The sequence below is a fragment of the Mustela putorius genome, unplaced genomic scaffold (genome assembly GCF_011764305.1).
Source record: "Mustela putorius furo isolate JIRA1106 unplaced genomic scaffold, ASM1176430v1.1 tig00000831_pilon_pilon_pilon, whole genome shotgun sequence".
NCBI classification, from domain to species: Eukaryota; Metazoa; Chordata; class Mammalia; order Carnivora; family Mustelidae; genus Mustela; species Mustela putorius.
Window position 1 is genome coordinate 4,345,730 of NW_025421490.1, and position 19,024 is coordinate 4,364,753.

At 45.4% G+C, this 19,024-nt stretch overlaps 1 protein-coding gene across 6 annotated transcripts in view; it reads right to left on the reverse strand.

Moving 5' to 3' along the window:
• MBOAT1 (membrane bound O-acyltransferase domain containing 1) overlaps positions 1–19,024 on the reverse strand; it is a 239,676-nt gene that overhangs the window by 103,497 nt on the left and 117,155 nt on the right. Inside the window, exon 1 of one of the 6 annotated variants that reach the window (XM_045085082.1) lies at positions 6,245–6,559. The exons of the other annotated variants lie outside the window; for them this stretch is intronic. Coding sequence (XP_044941017.1) covers positions 6,245–6,340 — 96 coding nt within the window. The 5' untranslated portion in view covers positions 6,341–6,559. Of the gene's footprint in view, positions 1–6,244; positions 6,560–19,024 lie in introns of those variants that run through there. 6 annotated transcript variants of the gene reach the window in all.

Here is a 19,024-nt window from a genome sequence, read left to right on the forward strand (position 1 = left end):
GAAACACACATGGCCATAGACTCTCATGATAGTCCTTGCACCAAACTCTAAGGGCAACGAGTCTCTAACGAGGGTCTGCGAAATCCAGTCCTCCCCTGGCCACTGCCTGTTTTTATGTAGCCTGCCTGCTTAAAAAAAAAAAAAAAAAAAAAAAAGCTTTTTTATTTTTTAAGGGTTGAAAACAATCAAAAGAAAATTTTCGGACGCATTAGAGAGTATATGAAACTCCGATGTGATGGGCACGTGGTATTATATGCAATTGTGGGACCACTAAATTCTACTCCTGAAACTAATAATATGTATGTCAGCTCATTTGAATTTAAATTCAATTTTTTTTAATAGACATAAATGGGCGCCTGGGTGGCTCAGTCAGTTAAATCTCTGCCTTCAGCTCAGGTCATGATCCCAGGGTCCTGGGATCGAGCCCCACGTCAGGCTCCCGGCTCAGTGGGGAGTCTGCCTCTCTCTCTACCTGCCGCTCCCCCTGCTTGTGCTGGGATTTCTCCTGCTCTCTCACGGTCAGATAGATGGGTAAAATCTTAAAAAAAAAATGAGGATGTATAATTTTCTAGAGCCATAAAAAAAGAAATTACAGGAAACTCAAATTTCAGAAGAGTCCATTAATGAAGTTTCACGAGACTACAGGTGCGGCCAATACTCACTTATTACCTATGGCTGCTTTTGTGCAACAGCAGAGTTGAGAGGTCGAGACAGGCTGTAGGGCCTGTGAAGCCAAAAATATCTACCCTCTGGCCCTTTACAGAAGACCTGGTCGGCAGAATGAACGCAAACACCTCACCAGAGCCCTTAGCTTCCTCACGACGTGACCCCTGCTCGCTTCCCCAGCCCAGATCCCGCCGTCTGCACCCAGCAGCCCACCACCCGCTTCAGTGGGCGGTTTCTAGAACAAAGCACAGTTTTACTCGTCCACAACTCTGTATGGGCTGTTCTTCCTGGCCACTGCGCGTGACGAATTCTCCATCCTGCAAGGCCCACGTGTGCCCTTCCTCACCGGCGAGAGGCTCTCTGAAGACCACACCTCACCCCGCACCCACCAACAAAGCAGAGTAGATCTTTCCCTCCATCCTGCCTCCACTGTGCTCCAATAATTTGTCTCCCAGTTAACTGTGTGCGTCCGTGGTTCTCAGACGTGGGGGGCGCTCACTAAATCACCCAGGGCTGTGCCTGCCCCCAGAGCCGCAGGTGGGGGGGCACTAGGCAGAGAATGTTCTCTTCTACCTAGTGTCCAGGCTGATGCTGGTCTGGGGACGACACGTGAGTAACACCAGTTGACCTATCTGTCCCTGCCTCGCCCGACAAGATTCTTGAGGATGGGCCCCATTTTATTTGTGTTTGAATCATCACAACCCAACACACCCAGGTGATCCTTGGGGAACACAGCAGAAACTCTGCAGGTGTTCGCAGTCTCACCAAATTATTTTTCTCCTGCTAGCCAATCCTTTTCAGTATCAGACAATGACGGGGAGATTAAGGGGAGAGCGGACCTGACTTTGCAGGAACTACTGAGGCCCCAAGAAAACTGAAGTAGCTTTCTGCAGGGTTGACAGTCTATGCCTGCCATATGTCCACACCCATCCTGAGCTGGGATGGACTGGAAAGCCCCAAGGTGAGGAGAAGATTGCTCAAGTCAGAAACCCAAGGGTACAACCTGGAGGCAGCGTCCACGGAGGAGCAGGGTAGGCAAAGGCCCCTTCCCCCTACAAAGGCCAATCTGCTGTCTGCTTTAAAAATGAGCTTCCACATGCTGAAGTTTGCTAAGGTGAATCATTATCACTGGCACATCTGTTACCAATAGCGCATATTCATTGAGTACCTACTACTTCCTTGGAACACAAGGAGGGATAAAATTTCTATCTCCAGGAGTCTTTAAATGAGTTGGGAATTCAGCATATACACACAGCAAGCTGGGTCAGAATAGAAGGTCATGCTTACTGAGGGTCAAATGTGGAGCGTGTCAGAGGTAAAGAGTAAATTCGACAGGAATCCGGCCTGTCCTGTAGCTGGCTTTCCCTTCTGGGTTCCACCAGGCACCATCTACCAACCTCTGTCACCTCCGGCAGGAGCTCCTGAGTACGAAGCCCTTGGCCGGGCACCTGGCACTAAGAGTATTTGATAAATATTTAATTGACTGAATCATGAGTGTGGAATGTGAGCTGAGCTTTGAACCTAGGGCAAGATTTAGGTGAGAAGAGACAGGACATTTGGGCTCTCCAAGCATGGACAAGGAACCAACCGGTGACTAAAAACTCCAGGCCAAGCAAGAAACCTTGTGGTCAAAGGCCCCAGTGGAATCATCGAAACTCACTACTGGTCTCACCATTAGGAAAGAAATGCCAGGTCTTTAGAGCAGGTCATCGTTCACCGAGCCTTTTAAACTATAACACAAGTTACATTAATTGTCCTAAAACTTTGCTGGGTTTTTGTTTGTTGGTTGGTTGGTTGGTGAAGATTTTATGTATTTATCTGAGAGAGAAGAGGAAAGAGCATGAGCAGGGGGAGTAGCAGAGGGAGAGGGAGAAGCAGGCTCCCATTGAGCAAGGAGCCTGAAGCAGGACTCGATCCCAGGACCCTGGGATCACGACCAGAGCTGAAGGCAGACACTTAACCAACTGAGCCACCCAGGTGTCCCTAAACTTTGCTCCTTTAATCTCAAAATCATCTCCTGAGTTCTTATGTCCTGGCTATTTTTCCCCCAAGGAATCCTAATTCAACAATGAATTGAATTGACACTTCATGCAAGAACACAAAAAAGTCTGGGGTACCTGTGCATCCAAACAGCCTTGACATCCAGAGCTCCCCGCCCCCCTCCTATTTTAACTGGAAAATCCTTAAGCCAGCAAACGGTTTCTTCCTCCGCTTGCACAACTCCTAGGATATGACCGCACACCTCACAAATCAACAAGGTCAACAACATCCATCCATTACGGAGGCTAAATCAGTCTTGCAAATTTTGAAAGCTATGGTTAGTTGAAAGGCAGATCATGACACGCTCCTCAACCAAGTCGAGAGGGCACGAGCAGATGACTTGAAAAATAAGGCAAAACACTTCTCCTTTGCTCTCCAAATCACTCTAAAAGGGAAAGAAAAAGTTCTTATTTAATTTATCCTGGTAAGTGAAGCTTTCTCTCTGAATACTCCTACCAGTTACCAGAGCGCCACACTTGCTAGACAGACAGAGACCGGCGGTTTTGGAAATGCAACTTCCAACCCACTCCTCTGTGCAGTACCAGCAGGGGCTTCTAGGCCATCATTCATTTCCTACCCTCTGCATCTGGATTCTGTGTTCGACTCGTTTCTAATTAAAGAGGAGACTTTACATGTAACATCTTTAGGAGGATGTCAGACCAGGGAAGTCCTTGGAAACTAAAACTATAGACTCTTCCCCACAATCCCACACAAGCTTTCCCCAGGAGCTCACAGAACAGACAAACGGAAGTAGCAAATGAAAAATAAGAAGAGTTCTTTGGTCATGCGGAAGGCTCAGCAGACATTTTGCTTTTGCAAATAATGAGCTACCCCACTTGGAGACACCCAGAAGCCAAAGACATTCTCGATAGCGCCTTCAATTCAGAAATTACGAGTATGAGCATGAAATGTTAATGGGGGGGGGGGGGGGACAAGATTCAGTGTCTTCCAGTGACATATGAAGAGCTACTGAGTACCCAGAAGTATGTGTTTTATTGTTTTTAGCATATTGCTGGCCAATAACAAGTCACTCTTCAATGCGACAGAAGCAAACATTTATTAAGGACTGTGTTATTGTCTTTGGACTGTCCTCCAGATCTGGCTCTACCTTTCTATTCCAAGTTCTGGGCTAGAGGTGGAGCGCCTGTAGACGGCATTACCCAGGCACCCCTGGCCAGCCAGCCCTGGGCAGGGTCTGACGACTGTGGGTAACAGGCAAGAAACGTAAGGGCGAAGGATGAAGAGTTGGGCTGTGGTTTTCGCTCTGCTTCCCACTGGCATCCCAGCTGGGGCTCGACGCGGCTCTCCTAGGGCGATGGCCACAGGACACCCTCCCTTTCCCCTTGGTCTCCAGGTTTAGGTACTTGAACCTCCCCTGAATGCCGCCCATATCCCTCTAAGTAGCTCATTTAAGTTTCTTCGCTATAAACCGTTGAGTTAAATTCTGCTGCCCGCTGGGACCCTGCCTGAATGAAGGACCTTTCAGATGTGGAATATTTTATATCTACATAAAATTTCCCACCTCCAATATGTAGATCTGATTTTAGCCCTGAGGACAGTGGGGCTCTGACATGTCCAATACCAGCAGGCAGACACAAAAGAAGTTTACTGGCAGAGCAAGTCTAAGACATCTTTGAAGACCTTAAAAAGCCCTTGAAAGCGTGAAGGAGAAAAACACTTCAAGCTTCCAAATTCCCAAACCACAATTTAGCCTCAAGCCACATTATTTATGGTTTGGGATTTTCCCCAGGCCTTAAATGAGCGATCTGGGGCATTGCCCTATACGTGCTTCTCTCCACCGAGAGTCCCTCGGACGGGAGCCTGCTGGAGGCTGCTGGGGCCATGTGAAGATCAAAGAGATCACCCACATTTCTCCTTCAGGTTCTCCCAGAAATCCCTTTCTCCCAGCCTTAAACATCCTGAAGGCTCTTTTATTCTTTTTCTTATAAATTAAAAACAGGGTTCCTTTGACAGAAATCCAGGAACCTGGGAAGGGGGTAGATGCAGTTTAAAAGAACTTATGAGCACCTCCCAGGCTTGTCGGGGTCCCCCAATTACTCCTTTCCAGACAAAAAGCCTCCCTAGATTCCTCTCTCAAGCAGTGCCAAACAGCTTAAAACAGAAAATGCAATTAAAATAAATTCTGATGGGGGGTGGGGGTGGGGCTGAAGGGGTTAAGTACAAAACACACTCCCCTTAAGGGAATTCAGCTGGGAGTTAGGGTAGTTTCAGAGAAAAAGAATTTGCTAGTATCTCTTTGCTTTTCCCCAGGTCCCTGGGTCTCTCCATTTCTCACTACAAATTGAAGAGTAATTTACAAAAGCACCAGCTAGCATCTGATACCTCTCCCAATTTGTTAGCTTTCTGGATTTTGCAACTGAGGGGCAGGCAAATAGCCGGGGAGAGGTGGAGTTGCCCATGCATCCTTGGAGGGAGCCAGGTAGAAGAATGGCTCGGTAAACAGTATCTGACTAAGGCAAACAGCCAGCTCTCACTTCCTCGTTGCAGAAGGAATGTTGAGTGAAGAGGGCAGCGGGAGGGTATTCTCCCATTTGGAAAAGAAAGAAGAAAAAAAATGTCACTAGTAAAAAGCAAAGGGAGGAACCCGAAGCAAAACTCAGTCTGAAACCAAGTAAGAAGGCAGTGAGTGGGCCAGCCCGCCCACCCCTCCCCCCATTCCATTTAAATCAACGTGTGTTTACTGACTCATTATGAAATACCTAGCAAATCTAGCTTCCAGCACCTAAAGAGACAAGAAAATGAGTAAGACAGTCTCAACCCTCGGGCAACTTTCTTACCAGGAATTACCGCCGTTTTCTATTCTAATAGTAGCAGACAATTCCTGGACAGTCCAACCAGCTTCACGTGCTTCTCTTCCCCCACTAACCGAACTCACCCAGGAGCCTGGGACCTCAAGGATAAGCCCACTGAGTCAAGGAAAGCCCCTGGGAAAACCAGTGTCCTTGCGCAACTCTCCCCTTTCCGACGGACACCGCACGTGGTACAACATAACTGTCACCCTCAGATCTGAAAAGTTTCCCCGCCAAAGTCTAAAACCCGAGTCTCTGTTCCAACAGGCCAAGCGCTTACAGACTAATCAAGCTGATCTTTTAAGTAGAGATATCTAAATTAAAAATAATAAGGACTCCACGACGCTGATGGAAAACACACACACACACACACACACACACACACACACACACACACACACTTGATTCATTTATCACATTTAGAACTTGGTTACAGGAAACGAGCCAACCCAAAACCTCAAAAGGGGAAAAACACACACACACACACACAAACACTTCATTTGAACCTGTCGTGCAGGGTATACCAATTTTTTTTTTTCTCGTTTACAAGACAAAAACATCATGTCAGAAAAAAGGCCACCTGTCGAGTGTGTGTAGCTATAAAGTCTGCTTGGGGTGGGGGGCGCGTTGTGGCTAAGATGTCCCCCCAGCCCGCACGCCCGCAGTGGCTCGGAGGAGGGTCCCTGCGCCCCCGCCCCCGCCCCCGCCGCCAGGCCGCCCGCGGTTACCTGGTCCAGCGGGATGCCCAGGAGCTCGCTGAGCGGGTGCAGGCAGGTGGAGCCCGTGGTGCGGTAGGAGAGGCTGGACGGCGGCTCCGCTGCCATCCTGCATCTTCGGGAGGCGGCTGCCCCGGCCCCGGCCCGCGCCACCCCGCTCGCCGTCCTCCAGCCCGAGCGCCCGCGGGCGGCTGCCCCAGGCACGCGCGTCCGCCTCCCTCGCCGGGGCCGAGCGACCAGGCCGGGGGCCGCGACGCGCGCGAACTCCCGGGGCGCAAACTTGGCGTTGGCGCGGCGGCCGCGGGCGCGGTGGGAGGGCCGCGGCCCCGCGCGCTCCGCTTCCCGCTGCCCTCCTCCTCTCGCCGCTCATTGGCTCGGCCGCCCGGGACGGCCCCGGGAGGAGGGAGGGAGGGAGGAAAAGTGGGGAAGCGGAGCCCGGCCCCGCGCGCCGCCCGGCCCGCCCAGCCCGGCCCGAGCCCCGGCCGACCCGGAGAGCGAAAGCGACGCCAGCGGGCGCCGTGGCCTCGCCCTGCGGCTGCTGGCGGGCAGCCCCGGGGGCGGGAGGCGCCGGTCCCCTTCTTCCTCCCGAGCTCGCCGGCCTGCCTCCGCGCCCCGCGAGGCCACCTCCACCCGGTCACCCGGGCGGGCGCCTTTCCCCCGGGAGCCCCCCGGGGCCCCACCCTGTTTGGGTCTGGCTGAGTCTCGGCGCCCCCCTTGCCTGCCCCCGCGCCCGCTAGCATTTCCTGCGCTTCCCTTGCGAGGTTTCTCCCCTGCAGTCCTTGCTGCAGAGGGTTAACCCACCCGCTCCTGGAAGCCCTAGGAGCCCCCCGGGCTGCTAGCCAGCGCCCAGGCACCCAGACTCGTTTCACGTTCCTCAGCGCAAGACCTAGTTGCCTGCACCCTGATCTGGGTCACACCAGCAAATGCAGAGGACTGCTCGCGTCTGAGCATTCCCTCCCGTCCCTTCGGAATGAGAATTATTTGACCTCTGTAAGAAATGGTGTTTCTATTCTGTGCATTTTGATACATTATTTCGTGCACAGGTTCTCAAAAGGGAGACACTTCCTCTCTGTCCCCAGACGGAGACAAATTATCACTGGCATTTAGGAAAACTGTTTAGGTTGATTAATGGGTTTCGAGAGTCATGAAAGTCTTGAAGATTCTTCCCGGGAACTGCCGTGAGCCCGCTGGTGAAGACAGTTCTCAGGAAGGCAGGACTCTGAGCTGATGGGTAGAAAACCAAGGGGAAGGGAGCTGATGTGAACCCCCAGGATTTCCGGGGAAATGAAGCCTGAAGCTTTTGCATCAACAGTTTACGTGGGAGTTGTTGCCGAGCCAAGGAGAATCCAAACAGTTGGGCCGTGACATTCAGGCAGACCTTCTATTGTTATCCACGTGGCCTCCAGCTTCAGATGCACCTACAGACCTGCCCGACACTGGTGACAGCTTCCCCTCCAAAACTCAACCCCCAGTCTTGCCTTCCCGAGGAGTCCATCACCAACAAGCTAACCAGGCCTGAGTTTCTCAACCTATGTGCCCCCCCCCTACGCCGGGGGCAAAAAAAAAAAAAACCCTACCCCCACTCCCTGTCCCCATGGAGATGGGGAGGCCACCAACAGCAGATGACAATCTCTACTCTCACCAAACCCACATTCACACTCGCACAGGCCTACGACTGCCAATCAACGAGGCTAGACAGGCTCATTAGATGACACACAGTTCTGGAAACCGACCAGAACGGAAGCACCCTTCCTCTTACCCTGAGCAGGATGAGAGCTGAAGTGAGGTGTCTGAAGGCAGAAGGGGCTTGAAAGCATTGTTTAAAAAAAAAAAAAAAAAAATCCTGTCGCCTGGGTGGTGCAGCTGGTTAAGCATGGTACTCTTGCTTTCGGCTCAGGTCTGGATCTCAAGGTCATGACCTCGAGGTGGTGAGATGGAGGCTTACATCCAGCTCTACACTCAGTCTGAGTCCGCTTGCGACTTTCTCTCCCTCTCCCTCTGTCCCTCCGCTCCACACTTAGGCGCTCGCTCTCTCTCTCTCTCTCAAGTAAATAAATAAATATTAAAAAAAAAAAAAAATCAGCACTTAGATGTGGAACTCCCAGAAAGGAAAAGTAGGCCAGTTTGGATAGTACTCCTGGTGAAAGTCCTGGATCCCTCGCAATCTTCTACAAACAGATCTATGCCCTCCAGACTCCCCCAAAATGGTCTTCACATCGACAAGATGTGAAAAGAGAAGAGGAGCCCTCCAGAGATGTTCTTCTGCTCAACAAAACAAGCTCGAATCTCGTTTAAATATTCCCTTAAAGATGCGGTAACTATGCTTAGATCTGGAGAACAAAAGTCACAGAACTCAAATCTTACGAGTTCTGTTCTATTGATATGGTGGTACAATTAATGCTAAAAGAACTAGCAGATGGTACAGTATCAAGCGCACGGAACAGTTCTACTGTAGAGCAATTCAACAGGCTTCTGTAGGATGGGCTCTGATTCTAAGACGTAGAAGAACTCTGCCATAGACACGTCACTCTCTTTTCCTTCCCGTTTATCTCTGTTCACATCCTTTGTCAACTGTAGACTCATCATAGTGATTATTACATATTAGCTGTAACTTTAAAAAAAATTGTTTCCATAGTCCATGTTACTATACTCTCTATTGTACAGATGAAAAAACTGGAGTTGACAAAGGGAAGTATCATGGTTGGTTTAGGGACGCTAAGCAAAACTACGTCTGATTCCAGAGCCTCGGTGCTCCGCCCTTACGTGGCCTCGCAGCCTTTAAAACCAAGCATTTCTCTATCAGGAGGCCCGCCCACACATGAGACATGGGCCTCTCACCCCTGTGGACAGGAATTACATTTACTCTTCAAAAATGAGGTGATAGGGGTGTTGCCTGGTTTTTGTTCTTCTGTTTTTTGTTTTTTGGTGGGTTTTTTTTTTTTTTTTTCAAGTAAGCCCCACACCCAGTGTGGAGCCCAGTGCAGAACTTGAACTTATGACCCTGAGATCAAAACGTGAGCTGAGATCAAGAATCAGACACTTAACCGACTGGGCCAGCCAGGTGCCCCTGTCTTGCCTGTTTTCTGTCTGCAGTAAAACGAGTCTTGAAATCAAAGTCAGTCATTTAATCTCCCTTACGGGCCATGCTCAGATTGTAAACTCACCTAAAGATCCAGGGCTCATCCCTATGACTGGTTTAAAATTAAAGGCCAGACAAAAAGATACGGAAAAAATTCTGGCCTGTTTCAGGGAAGGCAGCGTAATACTATGGGCTGATAAAAATTCAAGACCTGTCACATGCGGGTCCGGAACCAGCCAAAGATGCACAAACAACAAAACTGAATTAAAACAGTCCTCAAAGTTTACAGAGGTATAACCTAACCCCTCGAGAAGATAAAATTCTAATAATCCATTCAGAAGAGAGTCAACCAACGATAATCACCGACCAAACCACGTGAACACCATTGACAGTGACAGTGATTTAAGCCAGGTAAAAATAAGATTGTCATCTTAATCACACCACTTAAGGTGCACAAAGCATATTCATTTGTATCATTCTTTCTGGTCCTCCCCAAAAGCTTGTGAAGTTGGAAGGGCAGGCAATATTATCATTTTTATTATTATGTCACCACCATCCTCTCCATTTTTATCCATGATACTAATTTCTGGCCATTTGGAGGGAGCTTATAGAGCTAATGAACAGCAAAAGGAGGATGCAGACCTGGGTATTCCTTTGTTGTTTTTATTATACAGGAATCTTTTTATTATACAAGGAGTCCACCTTCAGGAAAACAGCAGAAATTGTTGCCTGCATAGGACGTTAAAGTCCACACTTAACACTGGAAAGCTAACCTGAAGTATGGTCTACACCGACCCACGATGGGTATCACTCTTGCTTTGTGACCAGATTCTTTAAGCACGATCCACAAAACCTTAGGGCATTTTGATTTTGCCATCAGTGTTTCATTTTCTTCACATTTTAAATCAAACTGTCCATGCTTGGTATTTTGCCACCTACCTGCCTAACATATTTTCCAAGGTTGAGATCACAGGTAAGCATTGTTTTTATATGGGTATATGTTCAGAAATTGAGGAGATTAATATAACTAAGCACCTACCAAAGTTAGCTATTACTGTTAAATATTAGGATTTTTCCCTAAAGATACTATACCATTTAGTCATCCATGATAAATCAACACACATCATCTCATTGTGCTAACCTATGAATACATCAAGGAAATGCTTTTATGTCCAAAGGCAAAAAACAAAACAAAACAAAATAATATCCCAACCTCCGAAAAAAAAAAAACAATTATGCGAAATACAAAGCAGAAATTAATCACTGATAATGGAATGCAGAAAGAAAGCCTGCAAACAAAACTCCATTAGCTAAAAATACTCGGAATGATATTTATAACTATGATTTTATACAACTTCTGAATGTCAGGACTGGAGCCTAAAACCAGGAGAGGAACAGATTAATTAATAATTTAATTAACTCTCCTTAGCTGAAGCTTCCCCTTTACGAGCTGACATTTTATTCTCAACTTTAGTCTTTGGGGAATGAGAGCTTCCCAAAATGTGTCCCTGCACATTCAAATGGAGTTAGTGATCACAACTGAATTTCTGTCAGTGAGTCAGACATGATGGTGGTTAAGAACCTGTCCAGCAATACGGCAATATCTTGGAGTCCACTTCTGCGTCAAGTTTGTCCTTGCTCTAAAATTATGCCCAAAGAGGTCAACTTTCTCAGCTTCTGTGTCTACTTTCTAGTTTCTCAGTCTCTTCTTCTGCTCTCATGTTTCATTCGCTGCCACCTTGCCTGCCATTTTGGATCTAGGCAACCCCATAGATTCCCTTCCCTAGGCTTTGGCTTGGTGCCCAAGGAGTTCTTGAAGAAGTGAAGTATTTCAATCTTAAGTAAACTCCATACTGTCTATTTTGGATACTCAGAGGCTCCCCCCCCCCTTACTTCCTGCTTCTTTGGCTGTGTCCCAAATACTTATTCTAGCCAAAGAAGAGTTCTATGAATAATCAAGTGTGATTGAAGATAATACTTGAAAATATAGAGATAGCCAGAAACCTTTCTGCTTATGCTGCCAGGATTCTCTGGTTGGCTGCAGTGTAAAAAAAAAAAAAAAAAGAGAGAGAGAGAGCAAGGCTGATGGCCCTGGAGCCTTTGAGTGTGCTGACAGGCTCAGCTCCCACTCTCCGGGTTCCCCCCCCAGCCTCACTGTGAGTGTGGCCGCCGAGGCCACCTTCATCACAGGCTTCGGAGAACTCCACACCGTGAACCCTTTGGCCCAGCCCTTGCATTCTTCTTGGAGACCCCGTGGGATGTCTCTGAGCTCTTATATTTTTCCCTCCTCTCTATTTTCTGTGCTACACCTGACCCGGTGATAGTGCCAAACACACGCATATTTTTTAAATTTCTTTATTTTTGCACAACCATAGTTTGGACTGAATGGAGAGATGATTCTCTAGCAATCCACGCGGCCAACAGGACTCATGACTGTCTCTTTTCCACTGATTTAAGTCCTCATGACCCAGCTTATTTTTCCAAGCCTGTGTAGCCTTTGGTCAGCACAGCGGGCCAGCCAGCCCTAAATGCTGAGTGGATGGTGAAGTCTGTTATTTATAGAACTAAAGTAGGTATTTGCCTCTGTTCATTCCCTTGGATCTTTTCCTGTATCCCTAATGTGCCATTTCTGCAATTTTCATTTTCTTCTAAACATTTTTCGATCATTAGTGGTCAATTCTCACAGAGGATCCTGTAAAACAAGTTTACGTTTTTCACAAAAATATTACTTATATCAATTGTCCGTCTCCAAGAAAGGGACATCAAGCTTAGTTGATACCACAAGACGTTTTTTTGTGTATATGATGTCTCCTTCAGAATTAGCTTTCCCCAGATTCATTTGGGGCAATAGTACTTTCACTTGAGAAGACTGGCTCAACATTCAGCAACTATTTATTAAGGAGACTTTATTTATAAAGAACTATTCTAGGTGCTTGGAGTACACATCAACCACAAACAGACAAAAGTCACTCCCCCTGTGGAGCTTTCACGCTAGCAGGGGAAGACATAAACAATATAGAAGGATAATATTAGTATGCCAGAAGAGGGGGAGTACATAGAATAAAAGAAAAGCACAGCAGGGTAAACAATGTATGAACATCGCCGTCCTCAATAGAGCGGTCAGGGTAGGCTGCATTGAGAAAGTCACATGTGAACGAAGACTTGAAGGAAGCCAAGGATTTCTGGGCACAGAACAATCCAGAAAGAGGAATATTCGAGAGCAAAGACCCTTAGACAGGAATAGACCTGGCAGGTTGGAGAAGCGTCAGTGTGGCCAGGAAGGCTGTAAAGAAAGAGGGTAGAAAGAAAGCAGGCCAGAAAGGCTCTGGGGGACATGCTATGGGGACCTTAGAGGACATCATAACAATTTCTACTGTTCCTTTGATTGCAGTGGAGGCCACTGCAGGAATTTGATCGCAGCGGTGTCTATACCCTTTAAATAATCACTCCCTTGGGTGCCTGGGTGGCTCAGTGGGTTAAAGCCTCTGCCTTTGGCTCAGGTCATGATCCCAGGGTCCTGGGATCAAGGCCCCCATCGGGCTCTCTGCTCGGCCTTCTTCCCTTCCTCTCTCTCTGCCTACTTGTGATCTCTGTCTGTCAAATAAATAAAATCTTTTAAAAAATAATAATAATCACTCCCTTTTTCCTCTCTCTCTCTAGCCCCTGGTAACCCGCATTCTACATTCTGTTTCTGTGAATTCGACTAGTATAGATATCCCATGTAAGTGCAATCACACAGTGTGTGTCTTGTTGTTACTGGCTTAGTTCATACCGCATAATGTCCTCAAGATTCATGCATGTAATAGCTTGTGAGCAGATCTCCTTCCTTTTAAAGGCTGAACGATATTCTCTTATATACATTTTAGCTTTCCATCCATCAATAGACATTTATTTCTACCTTTTTGCGATTGTGAATTGCGCTACTATGAAAATGGGTATGCAAATACTCTTTGAGACCCTGCTTTCAATTCTTTTGTATATATACCCAGAAGTGGAATTGCTGAACTGTTTGATAATTAATTTTTAAATTTTTTTTTAATTTTGTTTAATTTTGTGTTCCATAGTACCTGTTTCATTTTACATTCCCCCCAACGGTGTATGAGACTTCCAATTTCTACACATCCTTGTCGACACTTACTGTTTTCTGTAATTTCTTTTAAACAGTAGTCATCCTGATGAGTATAATGTGGTACCTCTCACTGTGGTTTTGATTTTCATTTCCCTGATGATGAGTGATGTTGAGCATCTTTTCAGGTGGTTATTCACTATCTGGATGTCTTCTTTAGAGAAATGGCTATTCAGGTCGCCTGACCCTTTTTAAGTCAGGTTGTTTGATTTTTGTTGTTGTTGGGGAATTGTAGGTGTTCTTCATATATTCTGGGTATTAATCCCTTCCTTATCAGATACTTGATTTGCAATTATTTTCTTCCATCCCACAGGCTGTTTTTTCACTCTGTTGAGTGTGTCCTTTGATGCACAAAAGCTTCAAGTTTGATGTAGTTCCACTTACCTCTCTCTACTTCGTTGGTTATGCTTTTGGTATTATATTCAAGAAAACATTGCCAAGTTTGTCTGTTTGTATTTATTTATTTGAGTGACAGACGGAGTGAACAAGAGAGTACAAGCAGTGGGGAGCAGCAGTGGGAGAGGAGAAGCAGGCTCCCCCCCGAGCAAGGAGTCTGATGCAGGGTTCGATCTGAGGACCCCGAGATCATGACACGAGCTGAAGGCAGACGATTAACCGACTGAGCCACCCAGGCACACCTGCTGCCAAGTTTAATGTCATTAAATTTCCCCCTCTGTTTCCTTTTAGGAGTTTTTAGTTTGGGGTCTTACATTTGGGTCTACAGTTTGTTTTGAATTAATTTTTGGATATGATGGAAGATAAGGGTCCGCCTTCATTCTTTTGCATGTGAATGTCCAGTTTTCCCAACACCACTCATTGAAGAGATGGTCATTTCCCCACTGAGTGGTCTTGACGCCCATATGGAATATCATTTAACCATATATGCAACGGTTTATTCAAATTCCTTTATTTTTAATGTAAAACTATTGAACTATCAATTTGCTTACCAAGTTCTTTAAAATCTATCCCATTAAAGGGCTTATTATTTTCCTACATAAAGACAGTTCTCTCCCTGAGATGAATTCTCCTGCCAGCTGTGAAATATTTACATTTTCCCACTGGTCACACTGCGTGAACCAGATTAACACAATCTTGGACAAATCTGCCACGATGGCCTTTCTGTAACCTAAAACCTTGGTGAGCACAGCCCCCCCAACTGCACATTCTTTCCTTTTGTTTAACGACATCCTTAAGGACTCCCTGGTGGCATAACGTCCTTGATCTGCCTTGGAGATATGACAATGACACACACCTTTTCTCAAACATTCTCCTCCTAAGTGGTTCCCAGCCTCTAGGACTATAAAAGCAGGTCTTAGCCAGAGGTGGGATTGTAAAGATCTGGTCCTGTTGCAGCAGTGCAAGACACACTTCTGTCCCTTAGTCCCCCTAATAAACCATTTCTCATCAAGTTAGACTTATCAAACGTTCCCTTCAGTGTTCCAGCTTCTTTGGCCTTTGGAGGTCATTTTACATACAGATCCCTTTCACAGAACACACACCTGTAGACGCAGGCAGGCCAGGTCCGAGGACCCAGAGGGGGGCCCCGTAGGACCAACCAGAGGATCCTTGACTTCACCCAAGACGGAAATCAAATCCGAGGCAGCAGGAGGCAAAAAAAAGTTTACTGAAGGTATAAAGAGAATGCAGGTAGAGTGTGTGGGAGACTCAGAAAGGAAAGGAGGGAGCCTCATCTTTGTTCGGGGTCTGGAAGTTTTTACTGAGGACAGTAGTCTGGTGTATGTGTCCCCTAAGGCATCCAGAAACCTAGAACATCCAGAAAATCAGAACAAAGACAAATGCCCAGGTATCCAGATGTCCAGCGCACTTGGTCTGGAATATGCGTATGATGGCTTTATCTGGCCACTCTCACCTGGTCCTTCCTTAGATGTTATTGATTTTAAAGAACTCATTAATTCTTTGTCCCTATAGACCGACAGACACTATATGCATTCTGAGGCTTGTGTAAAGTGGGGTGAGTTACAAGGTCTAGCAAGAACAGAAGCAGGAAAAGGAGCAAAAAGCAGATTTTCATGGAGTCCTTCAGGTTCCCTCTCTCGCTATGAGCCCAATTTTCCTGGGCTGCAGTTCCCCCCCGTGTGTGTATGTGTGTTTGTGTGTTTGTGTGTGTGTGTGTGAGAGAGAGAGAGAGAAACAGAATCAAAGAGAGAAATAAAACTTCCTGCAACCATCATAGATTTTTTTAAAAAGATTTTATTTATTTATTTGTCAGAGAGAGAGAGTCAGAGAGCACAAGCTGGCAGAGTGGCAGGCAGAGGCAGAGAGAGAAGCAGGCTCCCTGCAGAGCAAGGAGCCCAATGAGGGACTCAATCCCAGGACCCTGGGATCATGACCTGAGCTGAAGGCAGAGGCTTAACCAACGGAGCCACCCAGGCGCCCCCAACATAGATTTTTCTAAACTATATTTTTTGGAAGATATATCATATGTATAAGTGTTATTATATATTTAATTTAAATAACAATGGTAAATAGTAATGGTAATTTAAATAAAAATAATAAAACAGGTAGGCATGTTCCCTCCACCCATTTTAAGAAATAGAACATCAGGAACACCAACAATAGTGCTCCTCAAATACAGACTCCCCCTCCCACCCCCGGGTACATAAGGACTTTCTAGAATACATAAGCACCACGAAGTCTTCTGCTAGACGCCCAAATTCCATACGTACTCGGCCTAAAGCCAATTCACCTAAGAACTCTTGAGTTCACGTGATCCTTCCACTCGACCAGAGCATCCTTGCAATTCTCACTGCGGTCCACCATCTCCAGATGGCCAGGTCTCCTGAAGCACGAAGGGTACAGTAAACCCACAGAGCTTTCTTTGTTTCCCATTATATATATGTTTCTGTGAAGAGTAAAGCACGGAGGGGCACCTGGGTGGCTCAGTGGGTTAAGCTGCTGCCTTCAGCTCAGGTCATGATCTCAGGGTCCTGGGATCGAGTCCCCGGTCCGGCTCTCTGCTCAGCGGGGAGCCTGCTTCCCTCTCTCTCTCTGCCTGCCTCTCTGCCTACTTGTGATCTCTCTCTGTCAAATAAATAAATTAAATCTTTAAAAAAAAAAAAAAAAAGAGTAAAGCACGGGATTTAGAATCGAATATTTCGGTCCCTGTGGAGTGTTCTGAAATCAGACCGACGGTGACCAGGTTGGACGGACGGCGGCGGGGACCTTCTCCTCCTCCTCCCCTCCTTCCTGCCTTTTCCAAGAACGGGGGGAAACATCCGGGGGCCCCAAAACAAAGAGAGCACGGACAAGAACTATCCAACACTCAAAACTTGGCTCCCCCCCACCCCTGCTCCGAATTTTAAAAATAAGCATTTATTTTCAGCTAGTCTCAATACTCTCTCGTAGGGTGTGTCATTTGCTGGAAATAAAAACATCTTGATCAGCTAAAGAAGCAGAATGATTCTGGTTCTTGTCAATGTAATGGAGATGTTTTCTGGGACTGCCAACATTTTCAGGGTAACTTCGGGTAACACCCAAAGATAAAACTTCTATGTAATTTCATTCCATTTTCATATGTGGCACTCGATGGGATAATTAAAACCTATTTTAACAATTATATTATGAATTTTTTTGTAATTACTGAGCTTCCTCCTCTTACTTCACCTTATAAAATTCTTATAATTTTCTATCTCCTTTTTTTTTTTTTTAAGCAATCTCTGTACCCAACAGAGGGCTCGAACTCACAATCCTGAGATCAAGAGTCACATGTTCCACCAACTGAGCCAGCTAGGCATCCTCTATTTTCTATTAAAAATTTTTAAAAAATAAACTAACTGCTAGTACTACCAGTTCTTACTAGTAGAAATATTTCTCTTCATTAAAAGCATAGAAATAAGATAATGACACTTATAAAGAGATGTATTTCTAGTAAATTTTACTTTTTATATTAAATTAGCAATATTTATAATATATTTGAGTTTGAACAAGTATTTAGTAATACTTATAAAAGATAACTTCATCTAGAAGAATTTTTTTGTTTTTTTTTTTAAGATTTTATTTATTTATTTGAGAGAGAGAGCTTAAGTAGGGGGATCCGCTGGCAGAGAAGGGGAGAAGCAGACTCCCTGCTAAGCTGGGAGCCTGATGCGGGGCTCGATCCCAGGACCCTGAGATCATGACCTGAGCTGAAGGCAAATGCTTAACCTACTGAGCCACCCAGACACTCAAAGGATTTTTTTTTTTTTTTTTTTTTTTTTTTTTTGGTTATAGCCCAATGATGTCAGGAAATTAGATGAATGTCAAGAATTACATTTACATGCATCTTGTTTTGGAAAATTTGAAAGGGTAATCAGCAGAGGACTTTCAAGCATACATATTTATCAGGACAAAGATTTGTGCAGGAAGTGGAGTAGAAATATGATTCAAAGAGAAAAGAGGAAGATTTACATATTTTTTCATATTAAAAGCTTGTCCATGTGTGCTTTCAGTGGTTGGGTTTGGTTGGTGACAGTATAAAATTATTACTGTTTTATAGTCTATTAAATACTTTTAAGGGAAAAATATAACAGTTTTACTTTAAAATGTCAATGTTTACAACACGTTGGAAATTACATTTTTTTCTACTTTTTCAACTTCGAATGGAATGGAATATTTTTGATGTTAACTTTAAAACATAGGAGCAAATGTATGTATTTTTCAAAATTCTTTTTTAAAAAAGTGCATAAAATATTTGAAAGTCAGTGTCTTAAGTGGATGCCCCTTCTCAGTGCATCACAGCTGCACAAAGGGAACAATTATTTGAATTTTATTTTTTTAGTTTTATAGTTTTATTTTTTTTTAAATGAGTACAGTTGACCTGCAATATTACATTAGCCTCAGGGGTACAACAGTTGATTCAACAACTCTATATGTTTTCTGTTGCACTTGTAAATTTTTTCTTTTTTTACCTTACATGTCCTGTTTGCTGCAATGTACTCTTTTTTTTTTTAAGATTTTATTTATTTATTTGACAGACAGAGATCTCAAGCAGGCAGAGAGTCAGACAGAGAGGAAGGGAAGCAGGCTCCCCACTGAGCAGCAGAGAGCCCGATGCGGGACTCGATCCCAGGACCCTGAGACCATGACCTGAGCCGAAGGTAGAGGCTTAACCCACTGAGCCACCCAGGTGCCCCTGCAATGTACTCTTGAAATTGATTTATCATCTTACCTATGGCAACCTTTTGAATTTTTATGGTTATTGTATTTGCATAGAGCTTCTTTTGAGTTTTCCTTCTTTCTTTCTTTCTTTTTTTTTTTTTTTTTTTTTTTTTGTTATTTATTTGACAGAGAGAGGTCACAAGTAGGCAGAGAGGCAGGCAGAGAGAGAGAAGAGGAAGCAGGCTCCCTGCCAAGCAGAGAGCCCGATGCGGGACTCGATTCCAGGACCCTGAGATCATGACCTGAGCCAAAGGCAGAGGTTTAACCCACTGGGCCACCCAGGTGCCCTCTTTTGAGTTTTCTATGTAGAAAATCATAGCATCTTCTTTTAAACGTTACAGTTTATTTCTTCCTTTCTCATTGTTCTATTTCCATTTCTTATTGTCATCCTATTGAGTGTGTTAGAACCTCCCAGTACTTTCATATGGAG